This window comes from Carettochelys insculpta, chromosome 1, assembly GCF_033958435.1.
Source record: "Carettochelys insculpta isolate YL-2023 chromosome 1, ASM3395843v1, whole genome shotgun sequence".
NCBI classification, from domain to species: Eukaryota; Metazoa; Chordata; order Testudines; family Carettochelyidae; genus Carettochelys; species Carettochelys insculpta.
The window spans coordinates 144,366,007-144,393,935 of NC_134137.1; the positions used below are offsets into that span (position 1 = coordinate 144,366,007).

A 27,929-nucleotide genomic window follows, 5' to 3' on the forward strand; every position below is an offset into this window, starting at 1 on the left:
CCATGGCCCCAAGGACAGCAGTGGCATGTCCCTCACAGGAGTGCATCAGCCCCTGCCCCCCCCAGCATGACAGTGCCATGCCCCATCCCCGGGACAGGGGGGAGCGGAACCTCTAGGGTCCCCCGGAGGGAGGGGGTGGGACACCCAGCAGCAGCAGCAGCAGCAGCATGTGATGGAGGGGGGGGAGTGCAAATGCGAGACTCAGGCTAGATATGAGCAACAAGCTGAATAGCTCCCAGTGGCTAAGGATGATCCTGGGGCTACAACTGGCAGGTTACACCTCTGCCCTGAACAAAGAGGAGGGAGGAGCCGAGCTGGGTTTGAATCGGGGGCCGCAGGTAGAGGCTAGGGGAAGGGAGAGCTAGAAGGCTGCCTGCCTGAGGAGGGGGAAAGCTACACCCCAAAGGGGCACCCCTCGGGGTCTTCTCCCCAGGACGGGTTGGAAGGACTGTCTCTGGCTGCTGTACTGTCGCTTCTGGGAGAAACTGGGCATCTGTTCCCTAAGAAACCTCTCCTGTCAGACCTGCTGAGTGAGTGAGAGTCACTCCTGCCAGGGGACGGGGTGCAGTGCAGGGGGACCCCTGAACCCCATCACAGCAGCATCTCCTGGGGACGGGGATGGGGAACCTGCAGCACAGGGGTGGGGGGACAAGGGCCACGGCTCGGGGCCCACACTAATGGCTGTCTCCACTCTTCTTCCCCCCCTCCTGTGTTCCGCAGCTGCACCATCGGAAGGACCGGAGAGCGCCAGCGAGGCGTCAGTGGTCCCAGAAAGCCCTCCGGGACCATCGCTCCAGGCCAGCCCCTCGGCGGAGGACCAACCGGCCCCATGGCGGGCAAGACGGCGGACCCAGCAGCAGCAGCCGCTGGTGACGGACCCCCAGCTGCTGGCCCTCCACTTCCGGCAGGTGGAGATTGCTGAGCAGCGGCTGCGGGTGGAGCAACGCTGCCTCCACATGCAGGAGCGGGCACTGGCCTGGCGCCAGGAGGCATGGGGGGCCTACATGGAGACATTCAACCACATAGCAGACTACCTGGCCCCCCCATGCTGCGCCGGCCGCCTCTGCGCCCGCCCTGCCTGCTCCACCCGCTGTGCCACCTGCTGCTCCAGCCGCCGCGCCGTCCGCCGTCGCACCGAGGGGGCCTGCCACCGAGGGCCATTCCGCCGAGGGGGACCTGGGGCCAGCTGACACTTGCTGGCAGTATCTTCTGGTCCGCCCGGCCCCCAGCCAGCCCCGGACAGGGCTGCGGCTGAGGCGGGGATCCCGGCTGCCCACCTCCAGTGCTGGACTGTAGGGGCGTGGGGCCCAGGACGTGGCCCCCCCCTTTGTATATATTCCCCCCACTTTTATGGTTTTTTTGGGCTGTACATAGTTTGTATTTATTTGTGACCCCCGTTTTCAATGTCTGATCCTTCCCCCGCCCATGTAAATAGTTCTCCCCTTCCTTGTTATCCCTGTTTTTATAATAATATACATACATATATATATGTTAGAATTTCTATAGTTAATAAGAAGATTTCCAGTAAACGTGTTTGATTTGACAAACAAGTGTCTGCTTTTATTTGTACAAGAAAAGTCGGGGGGGGTGCTGTTGGGTGCTCTGTGGTGTGGGCGTAGGGGCAGGGAGTGTTGTGGAGGATGGGGGGGCAGTGGGGGGCCTGCCAGCGTTCACCCTGAGGCTTCATTGAACTGGGCCTGCAGGGCCTCCCGGACCCAGGTCCCTTCGGGGTCCACCTGGCGACTGGGGGCAGTGGGTGGCTGCACATCGGCCCTGCCGGCCTCCACAGCCCAGCCCTGAAAGAAGGCCTCCCCCTTGCTCTCCACCAGATTGTGTAGGGCGCTGCATGCGCCCACAATCTGGGGGATATTGGTGGGGCCCGCATCAAGGCGGGTGAGGAGACACCTCCAGCGCCCTTTGAGGTGGCCAAATGTGTGCTCCACCACCTGGCGCGTGTGGTTCAGGCGCATGTTGAAGCGCTTCTGGCTGGCTGACAGGTGGCCCGTGTACGGGTGCATGAGCCAGGGCCAGAGGGGGTATGCTACATCTGCGATGATGCAGAGGGGCATGGTGGTGTCTCCCACAGGGATCTCCCGCTGGGGGATGTAGGTCCCCGCCTCCAGCCAGTGGCACAGGCCCGAGTTCCAGAATACCCGGGCGTCGTGGGTGCTGCCAGGCCAGCCCACATAAATGTCCAGGAAACGGCCCCAGCTGTCCACCAAGGCCTGGAGGACCACTGAGTGGTAGCCCTTCCGGTTGATGTAACGTCCTCCACTGTGCTCCGGGGCGCAGATGGGGATGTGAGTCCCATCCAGAGCCCCGAAGCAATTGGGGAAGCCCAGGGTGGCAAAGCCCGCGATGGCGGCATCTGGGTCCCCAAGCCTCACGAGCCTGTGGAGGAACATGGCATTGATGGCGCGGACGACCTGCAGGGGAAGCACATGGGAAAGCACCAATGAGGGGTGAGCAGGGTGTGTGTGGCCCTCCTCTGCCAGGGCCCCCCTCCCCTCCCCTGCCAGGTCCCCCCCTGCCCTCCCCTGCCAGGGCTGCCTCCCCCCCCGCCCCCCGTGGGTCCTCTTACCTCCATGAGGACAGCCCCGACGGTGGCCTTGCCGACACCAAACTGCTGGCCCACGGATCGGTAGCTGTCTGGAGTGGCCAGCTTCTAGACAGCGATGCCGACCCGTTTCTCCGCAGTGAGGGCACGCCGCATGGCAGTGTCCTGGTGCCTGAGTGCGGGGGTGAGCCACTGGCATAGCTCCAGAAATGTCTGCTGGCTCATCCGAAAGTTCCTGAGCCAGCGGTCATTGTCCCACTGTCCGAGCACCAGCCTCTCCCACCAGTTGGTGCTGGTGAGGTAGCTCCACAGCCGGCGGCGTATGAGGCGGGGGGGGGCGGGGTCGGGGTGCTGCAGGGTTGGGGGTTGCATCCTCCTCCCCTGTGGGCAGCTCCTCCTCTGTGGCAAGGAGGTGCTCAGCTGCCTCCTGCCTGGCATGGAGCAGGGCAAGCACTGCTTCTGCAGGGGTGGCTGGGTGGACCTCTGGCTGCTGCTGCTGCTGCTGCTGCTGCTGCTGCTGGGGGTCCATCATGACTGTGTTGCTCGAGGTGTGCGTGCCTATGGCTCTGCAGACCACGTGCTGTGCAGGCTGAGTGTGTCTGGGAGGGGCCCTTAAAGGGAGCGGCTAGCTGTTGCCCCGGAAGCGCTAGTCCGCCCTGTGACCCTGTCTGCAGCTGTGCCTGGCACCCTTATTTCGATGTGTGCTACTTTGGCGTGTAGACGTTCCCTCGCAGCGCCTATTTCGATGTGGTGCTGCGCAACGTCGAAGTTGAACGTCGACGTTGCCAGCCCTGGAGGACGTGTAGACGTTATTCATCAAAATAGCCTATTTTGATGTCACTACATCGAAATAAGCTACTTTGATGTAGGGTTCACATGTAGACGTAGCTTATATGTGTTTAACAATCCATATTATTTTCATATAGCTTTTGGAACATACTTGGTCTAATCACGTACCACTATGCCCAAATACCCATATCATGAGTATTTCATTGCAGTGAGAGTTTTATTTCAAATTATGTTCCAGCTTTATTATATTATTTATATGTTTTCCAATGTTATTTCTTCAAGTGTTCATTCAGCTGGGCTTTGTTATGCACTGGTGTGTGCAAAATGTGATTATGTACAATTAGTCATGAGTATGTCCCTAACATTTCCTCTCTGAGCTGAATGTAACGTGCTGGACAATTGTTTTGAATGTGTAGATGCTCAATAATTCTGCCCCAAAACACCCACTATCCAAAATCTGCCTTTCAGTTGGGGGTCACAGACATCCCACTGTCCCAGAGAAAAGTCTGTAATGACCAGTAGCATTATACATATTACCTTTAATTAGAACCAGGACTGTCCTGCCCCACGGTCTAAGGCAGAAGCCACATCTCATGTATGTTCCACACAAGACCCCGATTCAGTCTGCTGGCCTACTGTGGATTGGATTCTGTCTCCACTCTCCCTGAGACACCTTCCCAGTACTAATTTGAGACCAAACACTCTAGATCAGCAATAAATATGTCTACATTCAACCTCAAAAGACTCCAAGTATACGCCCAAACTGAGCTTGAGACAGCCCTGTACCTGATACAAACTGGCTGCATGCTTTACCATCATAAAAGCAGAGACCATACAACTGTAATTCACCTACAACATAGGGGAGATAATTCTTTACCATGTGATAATTGATAGAGGATCTCCAACCCAGTAAGAAGTTCAGCTCAGCATTGGAGATACAGCCATAGTTCCAGACTTGTTGTGGGGATGGATGTTTTACATTATTGATCCCACTGTGATGGACCCTCACCCCTATGCTTTATGGAAAATGGGTTATGACTATCAACACTCATAACTCAAATATCAGAGGGAAAGCCATTTTAGTCTGTAACCATAAAAATAACAAGAATTCCTGTGGCACCTTACAGTCAGATATTTTTGGAGCATAAGCTTTTGTGGGCAAAGGCCCACTTCATCAGATGCATGCTCCAAAGAATCTATTAGTCCCTAAGGTGCCACAGGACTTTTCGTTTTTACTCATAACTCAGTCATGCTTTGGACAAAATCTGCCTTGTAACTATCTTTCTGAATGTTATGGCCTGCTGAATCTGTAAATCCTGTTTTTGTGCATACATCATTTTTGTAGTTAAAGTTAATAAATATTGTATACATGTTTGGGTTCAAAATATTTGTCTCTGTGAAGACCTCAGTAGGAGGTGTGGCTACCCTATTGTGAGAGTATGGCTTGTGAGGGACTAGCAGTACTTAGCTGACAAAAGGGGGCCAATCCACATCTGAAGAACTTTGCTGTCTACATTCAAGTCAACAATGAGACAATGGCTGATTGTCTAAAAAGGACAGGGACAAGTGATTTTGCTCATGTGACAGTCTTCATCTTGGAGTATATGTTTACACAAAGAACAATGGAATTGAATTCCCTCCACAGGGGAAAAATATAAAGAAGGCCCTGAGGACCCTACATTTTTTGCCTTCAGCCTGCCTTGGAAATTGCCTGGAACACCTTAAGGAGAAACAGAAGTCATTTACAGTTTATTGGAGACCCAAGTCAGTGTAAGATCATTCCTGACTTGCAGCTTTCACCCAATATTTTTAAAAAAAGCTATTTTGATAAGCACTCAAAAAAACAGAATTAGCTATGAATTTTCTCTGGTTTTACATTGTAACTCACTTTGATCTGCCTGTTTTAATTTATAACCACTTAACTCCTACTCTTTTGATTAAGGAAATATCTTTTGTTTACAATCAAGCCCTGTGAAATAGTTATCTTTACAGTAAATCTTTATAGTAAATCTTTTGCACAGAGAGAGACAAATTGGTTTGGTATTTTGATCCCTTCTGGCTGTTGATATCCTAGATGCTGTGCCCTCGAACTTCACCTGCCTAGAGCTGTACTTAATCAGTGTCAGCATTGCTCTGAAGAGGGATGGTAACACCAACTATGTACCTTGGCTGGGGGAGACCAGAGGATCTGGCCCAGCAGGACAGAGTGGTGGGGGAGCCCCAGAGACCAAAAAGGCACGTCACGGGCCCAACAAGCACACTGGGGAACATCCCAAGGGGTCTTCTGTGACTGCACCCCATTCTAGCTTCCTGATTCTCAAACGTTTGTTAATATTACATTTAAATTTCCTTTTAACAGCATATTTTAATCACTATAATGATTTGATTTGCATGAATAGTTACACTTACGTTTGTAAAGGTGTACCTTTCTGAAGACTGTCTTTTCATAAATACATACATCTAACCTGCACAAGGCTGAAATAAGTTATGCTTAACAATGCAACACTTTGCTTGTAATGAACTGATCTGGTCCATGGTGACAGAAAGAGAGCTACTTTTTTATGGACTGTTGCACTAAAATTGAATGTTGACAATAGTACAAATGGGCAGGGCATATGGTTATCCTTCCATTTTTGAACATAGGAGAAGCAGCTCAAGTACACATGTCATGGGACCTGGGAGATGGTAACACTTTGCTCACCACTAAGTTTCTTTTAAAATCAAAAATCACTGTTGCTTTACCCCCTCATAGAGTATTTGCACTAGAATTAACCTTGTGCATGTGAAACCCTTCTTCTGAGATGTTTTAGTGGGTTTTATGTCCTTTTGGAGTTTGATATTTTTTTAAATCTTTTATATATGTTTATAGTTTTAAAACTTTTGTAAGCCATGTTGAATGTTTGAAATAGAGAGGTGGGGTAAAAATATTTCAAATAAATTAAAAAATAGTTGTCATGGAAACCAGTGTTGTCAGAACAGGAAGAAGATTTCATCAAATATTTGGGGGTTAGCTCAGGTCATGGCTGAAAACAGACTTTTCAAGGCCCTGGGCAAAGTGGGAGCTCGACTCCAGGCTCCTCCTTACCCCTCAAAGCAGCAGAGCCTCAGGTGAGTAGGAATGTCTAGCCATAACCCTGACAGCCTCAACAATGTCCAGACTGCACCAGGCAGGGCTCTGGCATCGATTTAAAAGGCCTGGGGCATCATCTGCTGCCATTGCAGCTGTGGTAGTGGTGGCAGCCCAGAATCCTGGGCCCCTTTAAATCACCATGTCCTGGGGCAACTACCTCCTTCCCTCCTCTCCACGCACCACCCAACGGCAACCCTGGTTTCCGATGGCTTATGATAATATCCCCCACAGACTGGTAATCTCTCAAAGCACCACTCATCTCTCAGGGCTGACTGTGGGGTTTTTTGGGGACCAGGTTTTTGTGGGTGAATGAATTGTGAGGGCAAGAGTGTGCCAGGGTCTTGGACGTAGGTGAACCACATTATAACTGTAGAGGCATTGTTCCTTGCTCAGTGCTGGACATGGCACTAGTCTCTCAAAATGGGGCGCAAGCTGCAAAGTGCAAGGCTGGAAAATGATTGTTACACATCTCATAGAGCTGGAAGGGACCTTGGGAGGTCATTGAGTCCAGCCCCCTGCCCTCTTGGCAGGACCAAGCACCACCCCCTTTTTTTCTTTGCCCCAGATCCCTAAATGTCGCCCTCAAGGATTGAGCTCACAATTGTGGGTTTAGCAGGTAAATGCTCGAACCACTGTGTTATTCCTCCCCTTTTGTATATGTTCAGCAACCTGTGATACACAGGATCAAAAGAAGGAATTCTGGATTAGTTAACCAGGCTTCCAGGGCTTCTCAGTACAAATTGTCACCTTGCACATCCATCCTCAGTACAGGCCTGTGCCTTTGAAGGCAAGTTCTATGTGTTTGTTTTGGGGATCCTGCTGCTGCCACCCATGACACTAGCATCTGATCACAGACTCACAACAATTTTATCTACCTGCAATAGCCTCATTTTCTTTCTTTTTACTTGCACTGAAGTGAAAAAAATGAATCTTAGTTTTGTAAGCATCCATTTAAGTGTGCTACATCAAACTTCACCCTCTGTCTGTGGCATCACTATTAGTGTCACTGGAAATGACCAATTTTATAAACAAAGGGTAAGGATTTCTGGAGCAGAGGAAACTAATTCTTACAAAATTATATATCCTCTTATGTTCAAACGGCCCTAGTAACAAAGCGAAAAAGGGAGGAGGGGGACATAGACATGATTACCGTATTTTTAAAGAGTGTGATTTTAAAGGTTTTCTACAAGGCAACAGCAGTTCTTTATCTACCCCAGTGTTTATCAATTTTTGTACCACCTTTTTATGGATTGTGACAAGATCAATTTTTTTTGTTTAGGTCCTGCTGAGCCTGAAATTCCAGGCACTACAGCTATCATCATTCTACTTTTTAACGTTAAAAGAGGTAGACAGGCTTTTCGATTTAATTTAACAATCTATTTATGTTTAAACATGATTGTGCCCAAACCAGTTATAACATAGCTGGGACCAGCTGTACAGTTGGGCCAAATTGTTTGAATTAACTTCAAGATTTGTTCTAACCTATGCCTGGACCGGCATTTTTAAATGGCGGTCAGTTTGGGCTACCACGTATAAGATTGTTAAACCGGGCAGTAACCTAGGTTAGCCTTTTAGCATGGATTAAAGCATACATAAGCATCATAGACTGAGCAATTGCTTCTTAGCGTTCAGCTTATTTTAACAAGTATTTGGGCCCAGCTGCTCAGAAACTACAATGTTCAGCACAGCAGATAGCAAAGGAAATAAAAAGGGTTCATTGAATTCCCTTGAGGTCAGTAAAACAGGATATAAAATAGAACACTCCTTGCAGAAAGGACTGGGGGCTATATTTCACCATCTTTTGATAGGCTTTAGACACCAAAGTCATTTAGATGACCCTGAAAATTATACCCTGCATCCCTCAATGATTTAAATACCAGACTTCGTGGCACTAAAAGACTATATTCCTAGTCATTACAGCTGCATTTAGATAAAAAGGACACTTAAATATCCCACTAACATTCAGATGGATGGGGTATAAAAAGGGTTGTTAAACAGCATTCTATATTCAATCAATGGAAATCCATATCTGTTTTAAAGCTCTGTTTTTCCAACATTTGAGCATTGTTTTAAGGGTAACAGTTTAGCATTCCCATAGTCCTAGTGCTAGAATTCCAGATATAGAGCTGCATCTTTGCCAAGTCAGCCCAGGAGCCAGAGTTAGAACAACACAACACAACAGTAATTTATTTATTAGACAAAAGCATACTCTGTTAAAGTACAGATTGCAAGAGAGGTTAAAACAAAAATGCATGAAAAGAAATCAGTTAGGTTAATTAAGAAACATTGAGCTTCACAGGGACTGCTGCCAACCAAATGGAAGGGGATCAGGCTTTTGTCTAACAGTATCCTCTTCTCTCACACTCCCTATGAGGGGACTGAAGACATCAGCTATCATATAAGCCCACAGGAAATAGATAGCATGTGACAGGCGATGAGGCACCAACCAAGCCCTAGAGCAGATAGTGATGCAGTCTGCACAGTCATTAATCAAGGGTCATGACAATGGGAGAGACTTCATGCATATGCAAACTACCAGCCCTGGTAGATTGGGGAGTTTCTGGGTAACCTGGCGTCACTGATAATGTTACCTTCAGACAGCATGCTCAAGGCCTCATCCATCTGTTGACTGCCGGCATCTGTTGTCTTCCTTGAGTCAGGAATGTTGTTTTGGTAGTTCACAGATGATCCAATGGGAGAGGGGCAGCCATTGCCAGCAACAGCTGATGTGGACATTGATTCCCATGGTATCTCTCTCTTTTGCCATTTCAGGTTCAGTTTCCACCCAGTCCAGCCATAGAAGGCGAGTGTGAAGAGAAAGCCTTGCACTGGATTCAGTACTCCCTGGAAGGGAGATGAAAGGAGAATGGTGAGGGGAATTAAAATAAACAGTGTTATGAATTACAAGTCTGGTATTAAGGGTAATAAATTCACAGCACTGAGTGCCAAAGCCTGGGGCAGCTGACTTGGGTTTGCAGGGCTGCAGGCTATACGTCTACATCTGTGGTATAGATTTGAGGGATCAGGCCAGAGCAGGGCCGTAGTCAAAACCCCACAAGCCCAAGTCAGCTGGCCTGGCTATGTCATGGATCTTTGATTGCAGTATAGATATACTGCCATTGGGCACAGTGAACCAGTGCAGTCTCTGGGAGATGTTGTAAAAGCATCTGTTTGCATCCAGGTGAAAGCACATGTTATGTTTCTTCTAACCACAAACAAATGAAAGGAAAAAAGACAAAATCCTTGGTCTGTTACACAATAACACTGAGAGCACACGGGTCAAAGCCTTGCTGGTTTGACTTCAGCTACTCCAGGCAGTTGTGTCAGGGTTGTGGTACTTTAACACTTGCCACTGAGTCTTATGAAGTTTATGCTACATGATCAGGTATAAGACTGCAGTGAAAGTAGAGCCCTACCTACTCAGAGCAGCCACTCACTGATAACCAAGGTCTTGAACAGTGGCCAATAAGTTTGCACCTGTTGATGATTCATGAACGAATCCATCATGATTAGGGTGACCATCCATCCTGTTTTGGCTGTTTTTTTGGGCCCCAGAAAGGCATCCTGATTTATTTTAACAAAAAGGTAAATGGCCTTGGATTAAGGTCAGTGGCTAAACTGCCCTTTTCTCCCATGTCTACTGCCCTGCTTTTGGTACCCTAAGGCTTGGGAAAGCCAGGAGGTTTGCCGGTGAGGCTGCAGTCCCTTTCCTGGCACCCTGAGGCATGGAGCAGCCAGGGTGGCTATGTGGGCAGCCTCGCAGGGTGGCAGCACCATTCTTGGCACCCCAAGGCATTGGGCAGCCAGGAGCTGCAGCTGCCCCACAGCCAAGTATCACCCCCCCCCACACACACATACACAGCACGGTGGCAGCCCCTAGATGGCAGTCACCACCTGAGTAGAGTGGTCATCCCCCTGTTTTGGCTGAGACAGTCATATTTCAGACACTAGGAAGGCTTATTCCCCATCCCCATGTCCTGTGTTTGGCCTAGGGAAATAGGGTCACCCTAATCATGGTTGGATTAAAAAAACAGGGCAACTGAGACAGTATCTCAAAAATCACTCCTGTTCCAGCTTCCCTAGATAATTGACAAGTAAATGCTTTGAATGTTTCTACTTTTCTCATGGGAAATCAGCACTTTATTTTCAGACAGCCTACAAACACTTCAATTCCTAGACTTGACCCCTTGCCCTCCAGGCCAGCAAGGGCTGAGAGCTGTGTCACATGAGTGTATTCAGGCCCTGGGAGAGAAGGGGGGGCACCGTGTGAGTGGCATCACTTAACTTCTTAATACAGGCTGAAACCTGGTAATGGTACTTGGGGGGTGCCCGGTTGTTTGGTTGGAAGGTAACAGGGTATGCAGGAAGTGGGAAGATAATAAAAGGAGATAGGATAAAATCTGGAAGGAAGGAATTAAGTACTTGGAGGTGGAAGTGTGAGAATATAGTATGTGTTCTGAGAGTGCAGGAATGTTCCCTGCACAGGAGGTGTACAGTAATCCATAATACTGCTGGCCAGATGAGCCAGACTGAGCTGCAAAAATTGAGCGGGAGGTTAATACTGATGCCCCACTGACTGGCAGATTTATAAACAGTTCTTGTAAAGAAGCCCTGATGAGTCCTCTCTGGACAGAGGACTGTCGCCAAGGTGCACATACACAAAAAAATTGGGGAGAAAGTTTTAGGAGAAGAAAAATGGATGGTAACATGGATTAGACTTGCAAGAGAAGCTGTGGATTTTCCAGCTTGTGACATCTTCATATCAAGACTGGGTGCAGTCCTGGAAGACATGCTTTAGACAAACAAATGATTATACATGGATAGCTGGGTATGATTTAATGGCCTGTCATATACAGGAGGTCAGATTAGATGACTGAATGGGCCCTAGTCAACTCACATTCTATAAATCTCTAAGGCTACATCTACACAGCAGAGCTATTTCAGGATACCTACTCCATGTCTTCAACACACATCCATCATTTTGAAATAGTTTTCAAAATAACGGGCATGATATTTTAGCACCCTGTACTCCTTGTTGCAGGAGGAGTAAGGGAAGCCTAGAAATAACTCATTATTTTGACATTTGACACCGTTTAGACAGTGCCAAATGCCAAAATAGCCTATTTTAAACTACACTTCAAATAAGCTATGCAATTTACATTCACTTAATAACATTCGTCCACCTATGCTGTTGACACTCTTCTAGAAAATGCTCCTGTCATTTTGAGAAGAAAAACGAAGTGTTTTTACTAAGAGGCTTTGCAAACATTCAGCTCTCCCCAAAGAAGCTGCGGGCATCATCAGGTCCAAAATATCCCCTTTTGACTATTTCAAATTTCCATGAACATTAAGTGTATGAGGGGATGGTGTAATCACAATTCCTACAGTATTTGGGATCAGTGCTCTGCAAGACCAATATATTTTCTGCTCAAGTAACTAATCTCTATATATACAGATGTTTTCTATGTAGCAGTTTTAAAGAGCAAAGAAAATAACATGAGGTACAGTTATAGGCTGAGATTGTTAGTAAGCACCCAACTTGTTAGTCTGTTTTCAGGAATCACTGGTAGAAATACTGTACTCTGTTGTTCAGGAAGACACTGTGGACAATCTTAACAAGCCTTCTCAATCAGCTTGACTTCAGTAGTAATGCACCAAGCAGGACAAAATGTATCCTTTAGTTCTTCTTGCAGAGTTTCATATGAAGAATAGATCCTGTGACTTTGAAAATGTTCTTCCTCTCTTTTTGGTATGGAGGGAGGATTATATTTTGAAAGAAATTGCATTACACTGGTGGTGCTGCCTTATCCTACAAAAGTGACTTCCAAAACTAATAAAAATCATGGTTGACCTACCATTATAATCCATGTGATCAGTGCAGCATTTCTGACATTTTTCAAGGGACTTCCATTGATGTCTGGCTGCATTTCAAGGTAGAACAATAGGCTCTCATTGATGATGTTTGCCGACCAGCTGTTGCAGAGAGAAAAAGGAGGAAAAGACAGACTTTTGGCACATACAGTGGTTTCTTTTCCAAAGCATGATTGTGGTGATTGTTGATAGAGAGAGGAAGAAATCTGGTTTTAACCAACAATAAGAAAGAATAGCAGATCTGGGTGAACCCAATCAGAAAGTGAAATCCCTTTCCTAATCCATCCTGTGACAAAGAAATAGACATAACCAAACAGGATGAAAGCCTAGCATTCCACCCAGCTGAAAGCGGCTAAAAGGCAGAATTAAATCAAATTGATTTAAAAATGCGAGATTACAATGTGGAATGTCATCGAGTGTTTTTTTATATTTGCAGCCTATGGCAAGATGTATCAGGCATTTGATGCCCCTTGTGAGAGGCCTCATTGCCTTGGCAAACCCCTGGCAAAAGAAGGTAGCCAGAAGGAAAAGGCAGTGAATGCAGATGTTTAGGGGTTACCTAGTGATGTCTCCCATGATCAGCTGCAGGCAGAACCAGAGAGAAAATTGGTCCTGTAGCATCTTAAAGGATCAGGAGCAGGTAAAGGTCAATCAGGGCCCATCAGGCCAGATAGAAAAGCAGTAACTGTATCTACTACAGACCAATTCTGACTGAAGCCCTAACTCAGAAACTTGGCCCAGTCAAAGGCCCAACTTTCACAATTTTGGATTCCTATGAAGTAAAGAGTAAATCTTGAATAAAGATTTTATTTGTGTTACATTAATCCTGAAAGGGAACTGAGACCTGACCTGACCAGGGGAGCTGGCCCCTGAGCCTTGAAGGCAGCTGACCATTACGGAACTGGAACAATAAGGTGGTGCTACAGTTGGAGTCTTCCTGACACAAGGGGGCCTGCTGGTGTCAAGTGCACATTATAATATGGCATATGTGTGGATTTGTAATGTTCACACACTAAATATAGCTACCATTGCTACCCATCAATACCAAAGCAACCACAAACTTCAGAGTTAAATTAAAAGAGACTTTGAAAGTGTCATTAAAAGAAGATTGCAGATGACTCTGAAAATGCCATAGCTAATTGTTCTTACCCATCAGGGTAACTCATGATCAGCCAGCAAACATCAAATTAAATGAATCAATAATCTGCAGTACCAGAGAGAGGTTATGTGAGAAAGTTGGGTTTTAATGGCATTGCTTTAGGTGGCTGCCCATCCAGCCTATGCCTACCCAGCTTTTTACTATTTTCCTTTGTGGCTTTTATGTTTGTGTTGCTCCAACTCCCCTGATCTCATTCCCCCAGCTGTGTGTTCTAGAACTTGTGTCACAGCTTAATGTTATGGCTAAGTAAAATAATGAAGAATGTTTCCTTTTCTAGATAATTCCTCCCCTTGAGGCTGTCAGGTTGGCCAACTAATAGAGCAATCCCACCAATGCCATTAACACCCCACATTTTCCTCAGTTGGGAAATGCGCAGTTTTTTTTTTTTTTTTAAAGCCAACTACCATATAACGAACACCAGCATAATTTTGAAAAAGCGGATCTGAATCTCTGTCCCCAGGCGTCTTTCATTCTCCGTGTAGATTCCTTGTCTTCCTTTGAGAAATGAAGCAACTAGAAAATACAGAACAGTACAATGAGTACATGGTTAGGTATATTAACAGGGATCCAGGGAGCGGGGAAGGCAGGAGAAGAAGCTGTAGCTCAGGTGCCGCTGAGGAGGAGAAATTGGCAGCAAACAGAACGTGGAAGGTGATTTGGGTGAAAGTGATAATAAATGACAGATATCATGCTTCTAAGGCAGTGGTGGGCAACCTGTGGCCCATCAGGGTACTCTGATTGTGGGCTGTGAGACATTTTGCTGATACTGACCATCAGCAAACACCCCCAACCCCCACATCACCCCGTGGCCATGTTTCACCGTTCCTGGCCGATGGGAGCAGTGGAGACAGTGCCTGCATGTGAAAGGGCCACAGGGATGTGCTGGCTGCTGCTTCCTGCAGCTCTCATTGGCCAGGAAGAGAATTCCAGTCACTGGGTGCTTTGAAGGGCAGTGCTTGCTGCACTCATTCAAACCCCCTGCTACAGACAATTTAGACTTCTGTAAGTCTCCAGGGGAGCTTTGTCAACTTTCAAGGAGATGCAATGCAATTTTGTCCATTCACAATTGTGTTTTCTACCAGCGCAACTACGTTGATGGGATCACTGGTCACCAATGGCTGTTTCTGGAGTAAATCCCTCATGGAAACATAACCCTACTTTTGGTACTTAACTGTTTTGCTAAAAAATTTCTGGTGCATTAGTTTCCACTGATTAGCTGCATCCTTACATGGCTTTGGTCATAAGGGACTCTCTCATGGAGCATGACATAGAGGCAAGGTTTTATGATTATTTATTTATTTAGTTAGTTAGTTATTTTATTTTTAATTACTATTGACAGAAACTTACCTGCTATTACTGTCCTGCTAAAGAGGATAGGGTTGGCCACCAAAACTAGCAGAAGTGGGGCATAGGTGGTGATGTAATGAGGAATTGCATGCAGCAGTCCATCTTCACACCTGAGAGGAAACCATTAAAAATTAATTATTCTTCTCACTTCCAGTTTTCAGTACTCTACTTACATCGCATTTAGCTAAAAATATGGAAGGACATAAACAGATCCCTCACCAAAGGCTCTTAAGCAAAGTTATCTGTCACAGGATAAGAGGGAAGGTCCTCTCTTGGATTGGCAATTGGTTAAAAGATTGAAAGCAAAGGATAGGAATAAATGGTCAGTTTTCAGACTGGAGAGAGGTAAATAGTGGTGTCCCCCAGGGGTCTGTCCTATTCAACATATTTATAAATGATCTGGAAAAAGGGATAAACAGTGAGGTGGCAAAATTTGCAGATGACACAAAACTACTCCGACTAGTTAAGTCCCAAGAAGACTGTGAAGAGCAACAAGAGGATCTTAATAGATTGGGCAACAAAATGGCAGATGAAATTCAATGTTGATAAATGCAAAGTAATGCACTTTGGAAATTATAATCCCACCTATACATATAAAATGATTGGGTCTGACTTAGCTGTTACCATTCAAGAAAGAGATCTTGGAGTGACTGTGGATAGTTCTCTGAAGACATCCACTCAGTGTGCAGTGGCAGTCAAAAAAGCTAACAAAATGTTGGGAATCATTAAGAAAGAACTAGATAATAAGACAGAAAATGTCATATTACCTTTATATAAATCCATGGTATGTCCACATCTGGAATACTAGGTACAGATGTGGTCGCCCCATCTCAAAAAAGATATATTAGAATTGGAAAAGGTTCAGAAAAGCGCAACAAAAATGATGGATGGGTATGGAGCATCTGCCATATGAGCAGAGATTAATAAGACTGGGACTGTTTAGCTTGAAAAAAAGACAATTAAGGGGGGATATGATAGAGATATATAAAATCATGACTGGTGTGGAGAAAATAAATAAGGAAATGTTATTTTCTTCTCACAACACAAGGGATACCAAATGAAATTAATAGACAGCAGGTTTAAAACAAACATTAGGAAATATTTTTTCATACAATGCACAGTTAACCTGTGGAACTCCTTGCCAGAGAATGTGGTGAAGACCAAGACTACAGTAGAGTTAAAAAAAGAACTAGATGAATTCATGGGGGATAGGTCCATCAATGGCTATTAGCCAGGATGGGCATGGACAGTGACCCTAGCCTCTGTTTGCAAGAGGCTGGAAATGGGCGACAGGGAATTGATCACTTGCTGATTACCTGTTCTGTTCTTTCCCTCTGGGGCGTCTGACATTGGCCACTGTCAGAAGACAGGATACTGGGCTTGATGACCCTTTGGTCTGACCCACTATGACTGTTCTTAATTCTTAACATTCTGCTCCATTGGCTCTAGCCACCTCAAGTGAGTCACAAAGGGAGACCACTGAAATACAGCCTTGTTTCTTAGTATGTGTCCCGTGTGAACCAATGCTTCCTTTCAGCAACTTGGGTGGGAGGAAAAAATAAGGCTAAGATGGGGCAGAAAAAGGTTGAATAAAAGAGCACAGAACAGTTTTAGCATGATCGTTTCCCTCTCTTGGAGCTCGTGGAAACCCTAATGCCCCTACTTTCCATGCCAATGTCAGAGACGGATTATGGTGCAACAAGCGCCTGTTTTTTGTTTTAAGATATTTCCCTCTGGTCCTGGCAAATATCCAAGCAGATAACTGAGGATCATGTTGGGTGTGTCTATGCTGCAGTTGAGTTGGGAGAAGTGGTTTGTTTGTTTTTTTTTGGCACTGCAGATAGACCTGTGCTAGCTCTGGTTGTGATGGCATATTAAAAATAGCAGTGTGGATATGTGCCCAGACTGCAAGGTTGGCACTGCTAGTGTTAGATGGCGAGTGAGCAGCGAGAGATGCCAAAGAGCTGATGATGAGCAAGAAACAACAGCACTGAGGGCCGATGGGCTGGGCCACCTGCAGGATCCCACAAGGTGGGGCCCAGCTTGCCACAACATGTACCAGCTGAAGCCTACCTCCCCACTAGCTCATGTCTGTTCGCCCTGTGCTGGGACTCATGCTTCGCTGCTGCACAGCAGACTTACCATTGATTTGGAGTCATGTATATATATTGTTTCATTTGGTACTTACCAAGGTTATTCACTGATCAAACAAGCCATACACAAAAGGATGAGAACATCTTTGGAGCTTCAGAGGTTGAGACCCAGGGTAGAAGCATAATTAGGGACAGAAGGAAAAGTGAGCTTTGAGGATGAATTAAGAGAAGGGAGGGGGTCACACAAGCAAAGGGTGGCTCTTTCAGGCATAGGAGATAGCATGATACTAAAGTGGAGAGTCGTGAGTAGGATGGTCAGAGCACAGGGCGTGAGAGAAGTAGGATATGACGTTTTTAAGGCCAGGCATACTACACTCCCACTTATCTAGGCAGAACTTATATTGCTCAGGGTTGTGAAAGAACAGGCATGCGCAAGATTCCCCAACATAAGTGGTCGTGTGCACAGCACTATGTCGGCAGCGAAGCTGCTCCTGCAGACATAACTACCACCACTCACTGCAGGTAGTTTAACTATGTTGATGGGGGAGCTCTCTCTCCCACATGCACAGAGCAGCTACATGAGAGATCTTACGGTGGTGCAGCTGTGTAGGTATAACCGGGTCACTGTAAGGTCTCTAGTGTGGAGACATAGCTGAGTTCACGCAGGGCCAAATTTGCTCTGATGTGCCTTGCTGTAAATCCAGAGTAACGTCACTGACTCCCGTATTTGACATTTACACTCTTGTAACAGGAGCAAAACCTTGACCCTCCATCGCCAAGGCTGACAAAGACATCCAAGTAATTAATGGCTTACCTAGCAACAGAAGGGTGGTAAAGCATAGCAATTCCCTCCACACACAGCAAGATTGCCAGGCCCCACGTCATCATGTGGTACAGCACGATTGTACTGGAAGCATATGAAAGAGGAAAGAAGCTGTTAATGCTCCTCATCATGCTTGTTTGGAATTGCTTTAGAACTTGGCATTATGACCATGCAAAAGAATGTTACATATATGCAAATAGATCAGCACACCGCCCCCCACTGATAGCGCACTAACTACGAAAAGGTAAAGTGGGCTGGGAAAAGTACGAGTTAGGCTAAGTCAGAGCATTTGTCAGGTTGAGCTAAGGAACCCTGCTTCTGTCCCTCTATGTAGATAGAGCTGTCAGTGTCGCTTGTCCCCACTTGCTTTGTCCCTCCAGACTCCCTCCCTTCCTGGGATCCATGGAGGTGGCACTTGGGATGGGAAAAGGTACAAGAAAGGAAGAAGGGATGCCCCAAACTTCAGCCTTTTTGGAAATTTGGCAATCACAACTTTTAACAGTTATGATCACGTTTTGTTCCATCTACCTCAACAAGGGCCTGATGGAGACCCTAATGAAGTTAATGGAAGTTTTTCCTATTGACTTTGGTTGGCTTTGAATCAGGACCTAAAAGCTTTGCTGTTGCTTTTGGTGGGAGCAAAATCAGACCCATTCTGCCTCAGGGTAGAATGGTGTGACTTACATATAAATGACTGTGAACACTCAAACCCCTGCCCATGGGAAATAGTATGAATGCCATGAGAGAGCATAGCCTTGTCTGGAAAAGGGAATTGAGATAACCTATACTGGAAACAATTAGGCTAAAACATGTGAAGAATTTTCATAATACATACTAGAAATCAAATAATCTAGCTTGTTATTGCCTAACACTCATGTAATTCCTGGGCATCAATGCTTCACTATACAAGTAAGATTCATGTTTCCCTGTACAGTTTAGTCTTAATTCTAGTTTAAATCAGGGAGTTTTTCTTGTTTTGGAGACACATACCAGAACATCTGCTGACTGAAACCGTGTCTACAGGATCTGCTGCGGTATTTCAGCACCACCCCACCACCCCCAGAACTAGGGCGACCATCCATCCTGTTTTTGGTGGGACAGCCCCGTATTTCAGGCACCATTCTGGTGTCCCAATTTATTTTTGCAAAAGGAGCTAATCGCCCCATATTTCACATGGTTCACCAGCTTCCCCCACCTAGGGGAGCGGGGAGCCAGACCACGCGGTGGCTCAGCTGCCGCCTGACTTCCCACAGTGGTGGCTGGAGCTAAGCCGGGGCTGTGGGAGTTGGAGGGCATGAACTGGAGCTTCAGTGGGGTTCAATCCAGGGGCTGGGTGGCGCAGGTTAGAGCAGGAGCCAGGACTGGAGCCAGAGTCATGGGGTGTTAAGCGGGGCTCCTGGAACAGGAGCTGGAGCCAGAGATGGATGGCTGGAACCAGAGCTGCGAGACGTTGAGCCAGGCTGCGGAGGTTGGAGTGGGAGCTGGGTCCAGGGGGGTTGGAGTGGGGCCACTGGAGCTGTGGCTGTGGGTGCTGGAGCTGAAGCTGCAGGGGATTGAGCTGGGCTGCAGAGGTTGGAGCAGGAGCTTGGACTGTGGGGGTTTGGAGTGGGGCCGTTGGAGCTGGGACCAGGGTGGGGGAGGCTGGAGCCGAAGCCACAGCCAGGGGTGGCGGGGTTGAACCGTGGCCACAGTGGGGTTGGAGATGGAGCCACTCAACTCCCCCCAGCGGTGGCATCCAGGAGCTGAACCTGTGGGGTGGTGCAGACTGCCACCCACAGCTTAGGGAAGCCAGGACCTTTGCTGGCAGGGCAGTAGCCCTGTTACCACCGCCCCAGATAGGGTGACCATCCACCCCATTTTGGCTGGGGGACATACGGTCACCCTACCCAGAACAACATTTTATTTCTATGGGGTTCAATTAATGGTGGGGATTAGGGTGAAATCTTGGTTCCATTGGGATCAATGAGACTTCTTTCATTGATTTCAGTGGAGCCAGGACTTAAAAGTTTAGGTTCCTGCTATGTCGTAAAGTGCATAATCAAACCAATACTGGAGTACACTAAGGACCCTTGAAGCACCTAGCATAATATGCACCTACTAAACATGGTTTGCATATGCACATCAGATGTTTGTGAATGTTTCATTCATGTGCCTGAATATAAACACACAAACATGTTCATACTTAATTTAGGAAGTGAGGCTGTAGCTTTTCAGTAAGTTGAAATTAAAAATTAGTTCATTTTACTTTGGTACCTTAGCCCTGCTGATCTTCTAACCACCAAGTAGGAATCTACAGCATAGCAAAACAGCCACCAGAAGCCAGCACTGTATAAGAGCTGGATCCACATCTGCAGAAAGAAAAGATTCTAGTGTGTCACAGCCACTCACAAAGCATATAAGTGACCAGGACAAAATAAAAGTAAAATGTCTGTTACTTCTAGCACTGACGAATCCCCATTTAAGCATGTTTAATGGAATTTGTGGGGTTCTACAACACAACTCCAGGAAGGCCAAATCTTGCTCAGACTCCCAGTAGCCAAGTGGTCTATTCCCATGACTAGGTTGAATAGCATTTGCCCCGTTTTGATATGCTGACTTTACTAGTTCCCAAGACAGAGATTAATCTTGCCTAATCTTAACTCCAAATTTTATGTGTATAGCCAACAGTAAAACACCTTTGGCCATATTCATAAAGAGATTTATAGTGAGAATGCTTGAAACCATTGTATTTGCACATAGGTGCCTCTCCAGTAGCTGAGGGTTTGTCTATGTTTATAGCTAAATCTGCACTGCTGAGATCAATGCAGCAGCGTTGATTTAGCAGGTCTGATGAAGACAAAATAAGTCAACAGCGATACTCCACCTCCCTGAGAGGAGGAAGGTAAGTTGATGGGAGAGCATATGCTTTTGACATCGGTCAACTTACAGCTGTGTCTACATCACGCTACGTTAACTTATGTAACATAAACTGACATCATTAACTTAAGCAACTGAAAACGCAGTCAAGTAGCACTTAAAGACTAGCAAAATAATTTATTAGGTGAGCTTTTGTGGGACAGACCCACTTCTTCAGACCATAGCCATACCAGAACAGACTCAATATTTAAGGCACAGAGCACCAAAAACAGTAATAAAGGAGGACAAATCAGAAAAAAAAGGATCAAGGTGAGCAAATCAGAGAATGGAGGGGTGTGTGGGGGGGAAGGTCAAGAATTAGATTAAGCCAAGTATGCAGACGAGCCCCTATAGTGACTCAGAAAATTCCCATCCTGGTTCAAACCACGTGTTAATGTGCCGAATTTGAATATAAAAGACAGGTCGACTGCTTCTCTTTGAATAGTGGTGCAAAATTTTTTTTTCAGTAACACGCATACTCTTAAGTCATTAACAGAAAGCTGTAACTGATGTAACACAGTTTCGACCAACTTACAGCTTTTGTGTAGACCAGGCCTGAGACATGAGATCAGGACTTCTGTCTCTTAGTCATTGCAGCTATTTTGTACCTTCATGCTCTCGGAACTGAATGTTAAAGGACAGTAATGTGTATCTCTGTTCCCAAGAGAAAGGGGAAAGAAAAGGGAGGGGTGGTAGTGAAATGTCCACACTCCAGCTCTCGTAGGTTTGTTATTTTTTTTCAGTAATGACCCAAAGCAAAGTGCGGTGCACAGGTTTAAATCAATGTGCATTCCATTTTCTTTGACAGTTGAGAATTCTCATTTTTTTTTCTCATGAGTACACATAAAGATATGTGGCCTTTTCCTGTGTTTACAAATTCCAAAATTCTTTCCCTGAGGAGCTGATTCTTTTACAGCATACTTTCTCCCCCTTTTTCCTGTGCTTGGGATATTTTCACGATTCACAATTATTTTCCTCTGAGCCCCTCCTCCATTTTGCCTCCATTTTCATCTGAATATCCTTTGCCATGAGTCTAGAGACCAACATGCATGCTACGAAGCCAAACATCAGTGATGGCTACATCTCTAAAAACAAATCCCTTTCAATATACCTTCAGGCTCCAATATGTTAACTCCTGAAATGCACTTTACTCATAGCATTCAGTATATAACTTGAGCTGAGTTTTACATTTTTTTCTTTGTAAGATATTTTAAAAGTTCTCTTTTACAGAATGTGTGGGGTTGATTTACTCAAGGTCTGCACTGGCTTCCTCCACTTACTCAGGGAAAATGGAACTAGTCAGTGCTGCTTCAAACACATTTGTCCTTCATCAAGTTGAGATATTAGTAGGTCTCCGCTACTGACTACCAAATCATTCTAGGGAAGAGACTGACTGGCACCTTATGCACCTGCCTATAATGTGTAGGTGGGAAAAAAGCTGTGTGGTCCCAGAGGAATAAAGATTGAGAGGCAATGCTGGTGGTCCAGGTTACCAGAACTAAAACATCCTTGGGACTTCTAAATACTATAGATGGCAAAAGGTGTGGCATCCAATATATGGGGACTTCTATTTTAGACCTCATTTTGACACAGGAACTGATCACAGAAAAACAAATTAATGGCACCTTAGGTACAAGCTATGATGACTTGATCACCTTAATTTTGTGCAGGTAGAATCTAGGCTTTCAGATCAAGCTGAAAGACCAAGTCAAATGAGGATTGACCAGTCCAGTGACAACACCATCACATTTGAGAGTGGATAACCTGGAAGATGTGGAGCAGTTCACCTACTTGGAAAGTATTATGGGCAGAGACAGAGGAAAAGACAATGATATCAATGTCAGAATAGGGAAAGCAACAGCTGCATCTGTGAGGATGAAACTGAGGATTTGCAACAGAAATGTGAAAAATGGGCTTTTGTATGCATGCAAGACCTGGCATGCTAAAAAGTGTTCCAATCACAAGCTATGGACATTCATAAACAGATGTCTGAGGTACATCCTTCACATCCAATGGCAAGACCTGGTCACAAACAAGGAGCTTTGAAACAGAGCAGGACAAAAACCACTTAACGTTCACATCAAGAGAAGAAAGTAGGGGTGGCCAGGCCAGAAAAACCATCATCCACCATAGTCCATCAAGGTCTCTAATGGAACCCACAAAGAAAACAAAAAGAGGAAGACCTCGGACAACTTAGAGAAGATCTGAGGTTGAAGGACAATTGGGGTACTCCTAGGGCCAGCTAGAACTTTTGTCGTAAGAGAGTGAAATGGAGGATTTTTATAATTAATGCTTTAAAGCAGTCAATTTCACAAAGCTGAAAACAATTATTATTCAAATCAGTTGTGTGGAAAAATGTACCCAGAAAAATAATAATTTGAAATTGTTTAAGAATGCCTTACTGGATGAGTGGGAAGCATGGTTACTTGTCATTCTGTTTCCTGAGATGCAAACATTCCTTTGCACTGCTGCACTCCCAAACATTGCAGGATATTGCTAGTGCAAAGAGTCAGAAAGTGAAACTTGAACCAACCCAGACACTGGCTGGTCATAATTTATCATCTGTGCTGAGATCAGTACCAAAACTAAACAGCACCATTGGTAGAAAATTAATTTGAAATAGTCATTCATAGTTAACATAGTGGAATTACAGCGGTTTCAGAATTGCACTTTACTGTTGCAAAAATTTTATCATGGCAAGTTTCTCCTTTTATTTTATTTTATTTTTTAAAGCCAAGCTTAGACGGTGATACAAGCTTGTACACAGTGTACAGGGAATAATGTTTTCTTCCAGTTTTCCACTTGTATCTAGCAAGACTCAGAAGTGTGTGATGAGAAATAGAGAGGTATTAGAAAAGGTTGTAGTGTGATTAATTTTGCCTCTATGGTACATATACGGTAATGTAGAACTTGTCATAATTCAGATCTGTAGTGCTTAGTCACAGGTTTCTGTACCACACAATGATATTTTTGAAACCTAATCAGATTTTTGTTTCATGTAGAAAAAGATACTTTAGCAATATTTAGACTGCAGTTATAGCATCGTATGTACTTGATCAGAAATTCCTTAGGCAACTGCTATTCCCACAAGCTTCCACAAATCTTTGTTGTGTCCTATTTGTTAGATTACATATTACTGTAAAATTGTAAATTGAAGTGAGTGTTGGTCAGATAGAGCATTTTTATGCCATTTATGTTTATGTATCACCCCATATTTGAAGCCATTCAGTTCAAGTACAAATGACAGTGTAATATACCCCTGCAAACAGTTTCATCACTTTGTCTACTTCTTCACTGCAGCAATTTTTAGAAAGAAGATTTTTCCAGAAGACTGCGCCCACACAGCCCTGGGTGCTCTTTTGAAAGAATGGGCCAGGAAACGATGGGGTTGCATGGATGGCAAGTCCTTCCAGGAGCTCTGGTCACACACTCCCTTAAAAGTCCCCTCACATATACCCTCTCCCTGGCACATGCTGAGTCCTGCCTTGCTGCACACATCTTTGTAGAGCCAATGAACAGTCCTGACACTCAGGAGACACAGACAAACTCAAAAAGTACCTTGCTCAGGGACCCATTTACCTATGTCAAATATGAACCCAGAGCTCCAATTTGTCCTAACTCCTTGTACGTCTGAATGACCATATTAACTTCACTGGGGTGTGGGGTGAAAATGAAGCCACTCGTTTAGATGCCCAGATATGATTTAATCATCTAGCTCTAAGCACCCTCATTTGAAAATTTTGGCCTCAGATTTTAGGAAATAGCTCGCAGTCCTCCCACGCAAACTGTTGCTGCATAGCAGGGCATGCTGATACTTGTACCCCACAGCAGTTAATACATGTCTTTCTCTCTTTTGCTTTTGTACCCTGCAAGTCTTGTAGGGCTTAGGGAGAGGCAGCAATCCAGTATACTTATAGATCGGAATGATGGTTCAATTTTCTTTGGATCACAAAGAGTGTGTTCTTAGAGCTCCCTTTACCTAAGCAAAATAGAAGGGGGTTGTACTTACTGCAGTTCCCACACAGAAGGTAGTAGGCCAAACGTCAGTTCCATTCACCACTGAGATGTTCGCTATGAAGTCTGGGAAACCTATCCATATGGTTGATCTGAAGATTATACCTAATGGGAAAATTCATTAGTGTTCTGAGTGTTTGTGTTAGCATGTTATGAGACACCTACCTGAACAGTTACATTATCAAATGATAGCCTGGTTTTCCCACGTGACCAAAACAAAGGCGATGCATGAATTGAGCACAAGACAGTGCAAGTATTTAAATTCCACCATAATTTATCAGGGAATGCTGAGCCAAAACATAAACTTGGTGTAGTCTAAAATGTTCTGTTCTATTGTAGAAAAGCCATCACTTCATTAAGACCGGTACACATTTTTCTACAATGAACGGGATAGCATCTCACAGGCTGCCATCAAATCATGGAAATCTCATAATTAAGGCATTTTCTTTGTACTTCTTTTCACTGTTATATTTGTATATATCAACACACTTACTTTCGTTTCTCTAACACTTTACATTGAAGATGTACTGAAGATATTTTTATACTCTTAATCGAGTTTCATGTTTGCAAACAAATCTTTTATTCTTTTTCAAATGAATGAAACAAATAATACTTCTCAATGCTGGTTTAAAAGATATTAATGACATGAAATTATCCATTCTTCTTAGAATACGGTAGCACAGCTCTGGATGAATTATATTCCATTTAGTAATAATTGATCCCTGCCCTGGAAAGATTATAAAGGATCTCAGACAAAGATGGTAGAAGAAAATTGGGTGTGATGTGTCAATATAATTAAAACAAAAAACCTCTCCCACATTTTTGGATTCATCAAATTCAGGCTATTCAGATTATATATAAAGGGTAGCAGCCAATACCTATAGGAGTTTCTCCCTTCTTCCCCGCCACAGAACTTCAGAAAATAAAAATAATTATTTCAACATGTTACGTGAAAAGTGAGTATAAAGATATCGCTGTGGCACAGACTAGATGAAGAGGAAGCTCTGCATTTAGCTCAAGACGTGGTAGGATTCGTGTTGATTCATACTTTGGCAGAACATTTTATAGTCTGGCAGGTTAGATCTGCTGCACTTTGGTTTTGTACATGTATATTGCTTCATTCTTGCATTTCCTCAGAATAGATTTCAACACCCTATGTATAACATGACCTGTGTGCACGCATAATCTAAACTGGTACTCTTGAGTTTCTCACTTAAGCAATTTGCCTGGTGGAGTAGCCGGCATTTTCATAATGCTACAGCCTTTGTTCGGAGTGCTTAAGGCCCAGAAGACTGTTTTAAAGAGTTTGTCTTTAGCAGCAGTTGAAGTTTGCCTCTGACAGCCATTAAAGAAAACTTTGCAACAGCTTCCTGATTGGATTTTGTTAATTTTAGGTGCAGATTTTGAAGAGCGCTTGATTTTAAATTAGAACTTTTAAATCTAACAAACAAACAAACAAACAAACAAAGACTCCTCTCTTCTGTCAAGGCTCGTTGTTTCCTGCCATCCCTTAATGCAAATCCACCAGCAAAACAGAAACAACACATTTTCTTCCCAGAGCTCTTCAGGCTCCAAAATAGCTCTATTTAGTCACGTTGTCTCCAGGAGGGGAGGCATGGCAAGTTGGTCCTTACCTAGGCCACCAAGGATGTCACAAATGGAGATGAGAAGAAGGATGGTGGTAGAGGAGGAAGCTTTTGGCATCTTCCGGGGACTCTGTCCCTGCTTGGGGAGAAGCTGCAGGATGCTCAGCAGCAGACTGAGTGAGGCGCTGCCAATGCAAACACCACAGAAAACCTTGGGCTGGAAAGTCAGCACCAGTTGCGTGGCTGCGTCCCGGTTGGGACAGCAGTAGGTCTCTAGCCTGGGAGAAGCCATGGGAGATCTGGTTGGCAGTGGAAAAATGAGGAGCAGAAAAAAATCACTGCTGCTCCTGCAAGGCAGATTTAGCTTTTACTTTAACCTTCCCTTTAGCCTTCAGTGGTGAGAATCACGCGACTGATGGATCATGTGCTGCTGCTAGTGCTAAATCCCCTGAAGCTGTTTCTCTCTCAGTCTCTCCTAGACAGGAGATCAGATCAGAACAGCACCAGTGCAACGTAATCGGAAACATACCCCTTCCCTTGCTCTGAGCCATTGGCAACAGTTCACTCAAATATTTCTGCTTGCACTGTATGTGAGGCAGGAGGAATACGCCCTTTTGGAGCACTTAAGATGGTGTAAAATGAATGAGGATAGAGCCCCAAGATTGGAGCATTAGATTTTAGCTCTCCCAGATTTTCCACATCCTACACATCATACTTTAATGATTGCAAATTAAATTGATCTTTGGCCCCAAATCCAAGCACCCACAGACTTTTGGAGGAGGAGGTAGTATAAATCCACACCCAGATCTTCAGATCTACCTCTCTTACTAAAATCAGAAACGCTAACTCATAGAATCAGGGAGGAAAAAGCAAGGCTAAAGGTATTATTCTTATCCCATTTAATCTGTCAAAACTGGATGAGTTTTACTCTACATAGAAGAGTCTATATGCTATGTGCTGATCCAATAGTGAACAATTTGCGAGTTAGATTTTTCATGAGCGATTGTTTAGTTTTGCAAGGATATAGCTTGGGAAATTTAGCAGCTCCAGAATTTGAGGGGCGCTGTCAGGTTTTACTTGCAAATATAGATTACATAGTGCAGTTATGTCCCTACAGTATATGATTGTCGATTCATGTTCTTACATTCTTATGCAAATACTCACATTTATGAATTCAAATTTCCCTGAATGTTTGCTTAAAATGCCCAGTGCCAACCTACAGTCCTTCTACCAACATTGTCGTTGGAACATATGTCAAACATAAACACAGAAGTACCTCAGATAAACCTAGGCTACATCTACACAGGCAGCCTGTGTCAACAAAACTGTGCTTTTGTAGACAAACCTCTCAGAGCATCTACAGCCGTGTCTACACGTGCACGCTACTTCGAAGTAGCGGCACTAACTTCAAAATAGTGCCCGTCACGGCTACACACGTCGGGCGCTATTTCAAAGTTAACTTCGACGTTAGGCGGCGAGACGTCGAAGTCGCTAACCCCATGAGGGGATAGGAATAGCGCCCTACTTCGACGTTCAACGTCGAAGTAGGGACCGTGTAGTCGTTGCGCGTCCCGCAACGTCGAAATTGCCGGGTCCTCCATGGCGGCCATCAGCTGAGGGGTTGAGAGACGCTCTCTCCAGCCCCTCAGCTCAATGGTGGCCACA

At 45.0% G+C, this 27,929-nt stretch overlaps 1 protein-coding gene across 1 annotated transcript; it reads right to left on the minus strand.

Annotated features, from left to right (window-relative positions):
- Positions 1-8,725: 8,725 nt before the first annotated feature.
- On the minus strand, positions 8,726-26,556 carry GPR143 (G protein-coupled receptor 143). Its single transcript, XM_074983340.1, has 8 exons — positions 26,313-26,556; positions 24,674-24,783; positions 20,023-20,117; positions 17,761-17,853; positions 14,854-14,963; positions 13,911-14,019; positions 12,332-12,449; positions 8,726-9,320 (listed from the first exon to the last, which is right to left on the minus strand). Exons 1-8 carry the CDS (start codon positions 26,554-26,556, stop codon positions 9,009-9,011), a joined length of 1,191 nt encoding a protein of 396 aa, XP_074839441.1. The 3' UTR covers positions 8,726-9,008.
- Positions 26,557-27,929: the final 1,373 nt, after the last annotated feature.

What these genes read in the sequence shown, in the direction of transcription:
- GPR143 (XM_074983340.1), bottom strand. Translation starts at nt 26,556, where the DNA reads ATGGCTTCTCCCAGGCTAGAGACCTACTGCTGTCCCAACCGGGACGCA. An exon ending in CCTTCTGTGTGGGAACTGCA is followed by an intron (nt 20,118 to 24,673) that starts GTAAGTACAACC and finishes TTCTTTCTGCAG; the next exon opens with ATGTGGATCCAGCTCTTATA. An exon ending in AGAAGATCAGCAGGGCTAAG is followed by an intron (nt 17,854 to 20,022) that starts GTACCAAAGTAA and finishes ATATGCTTCCAG; the next exon opens with TACAATCGTGCTGTACCACA.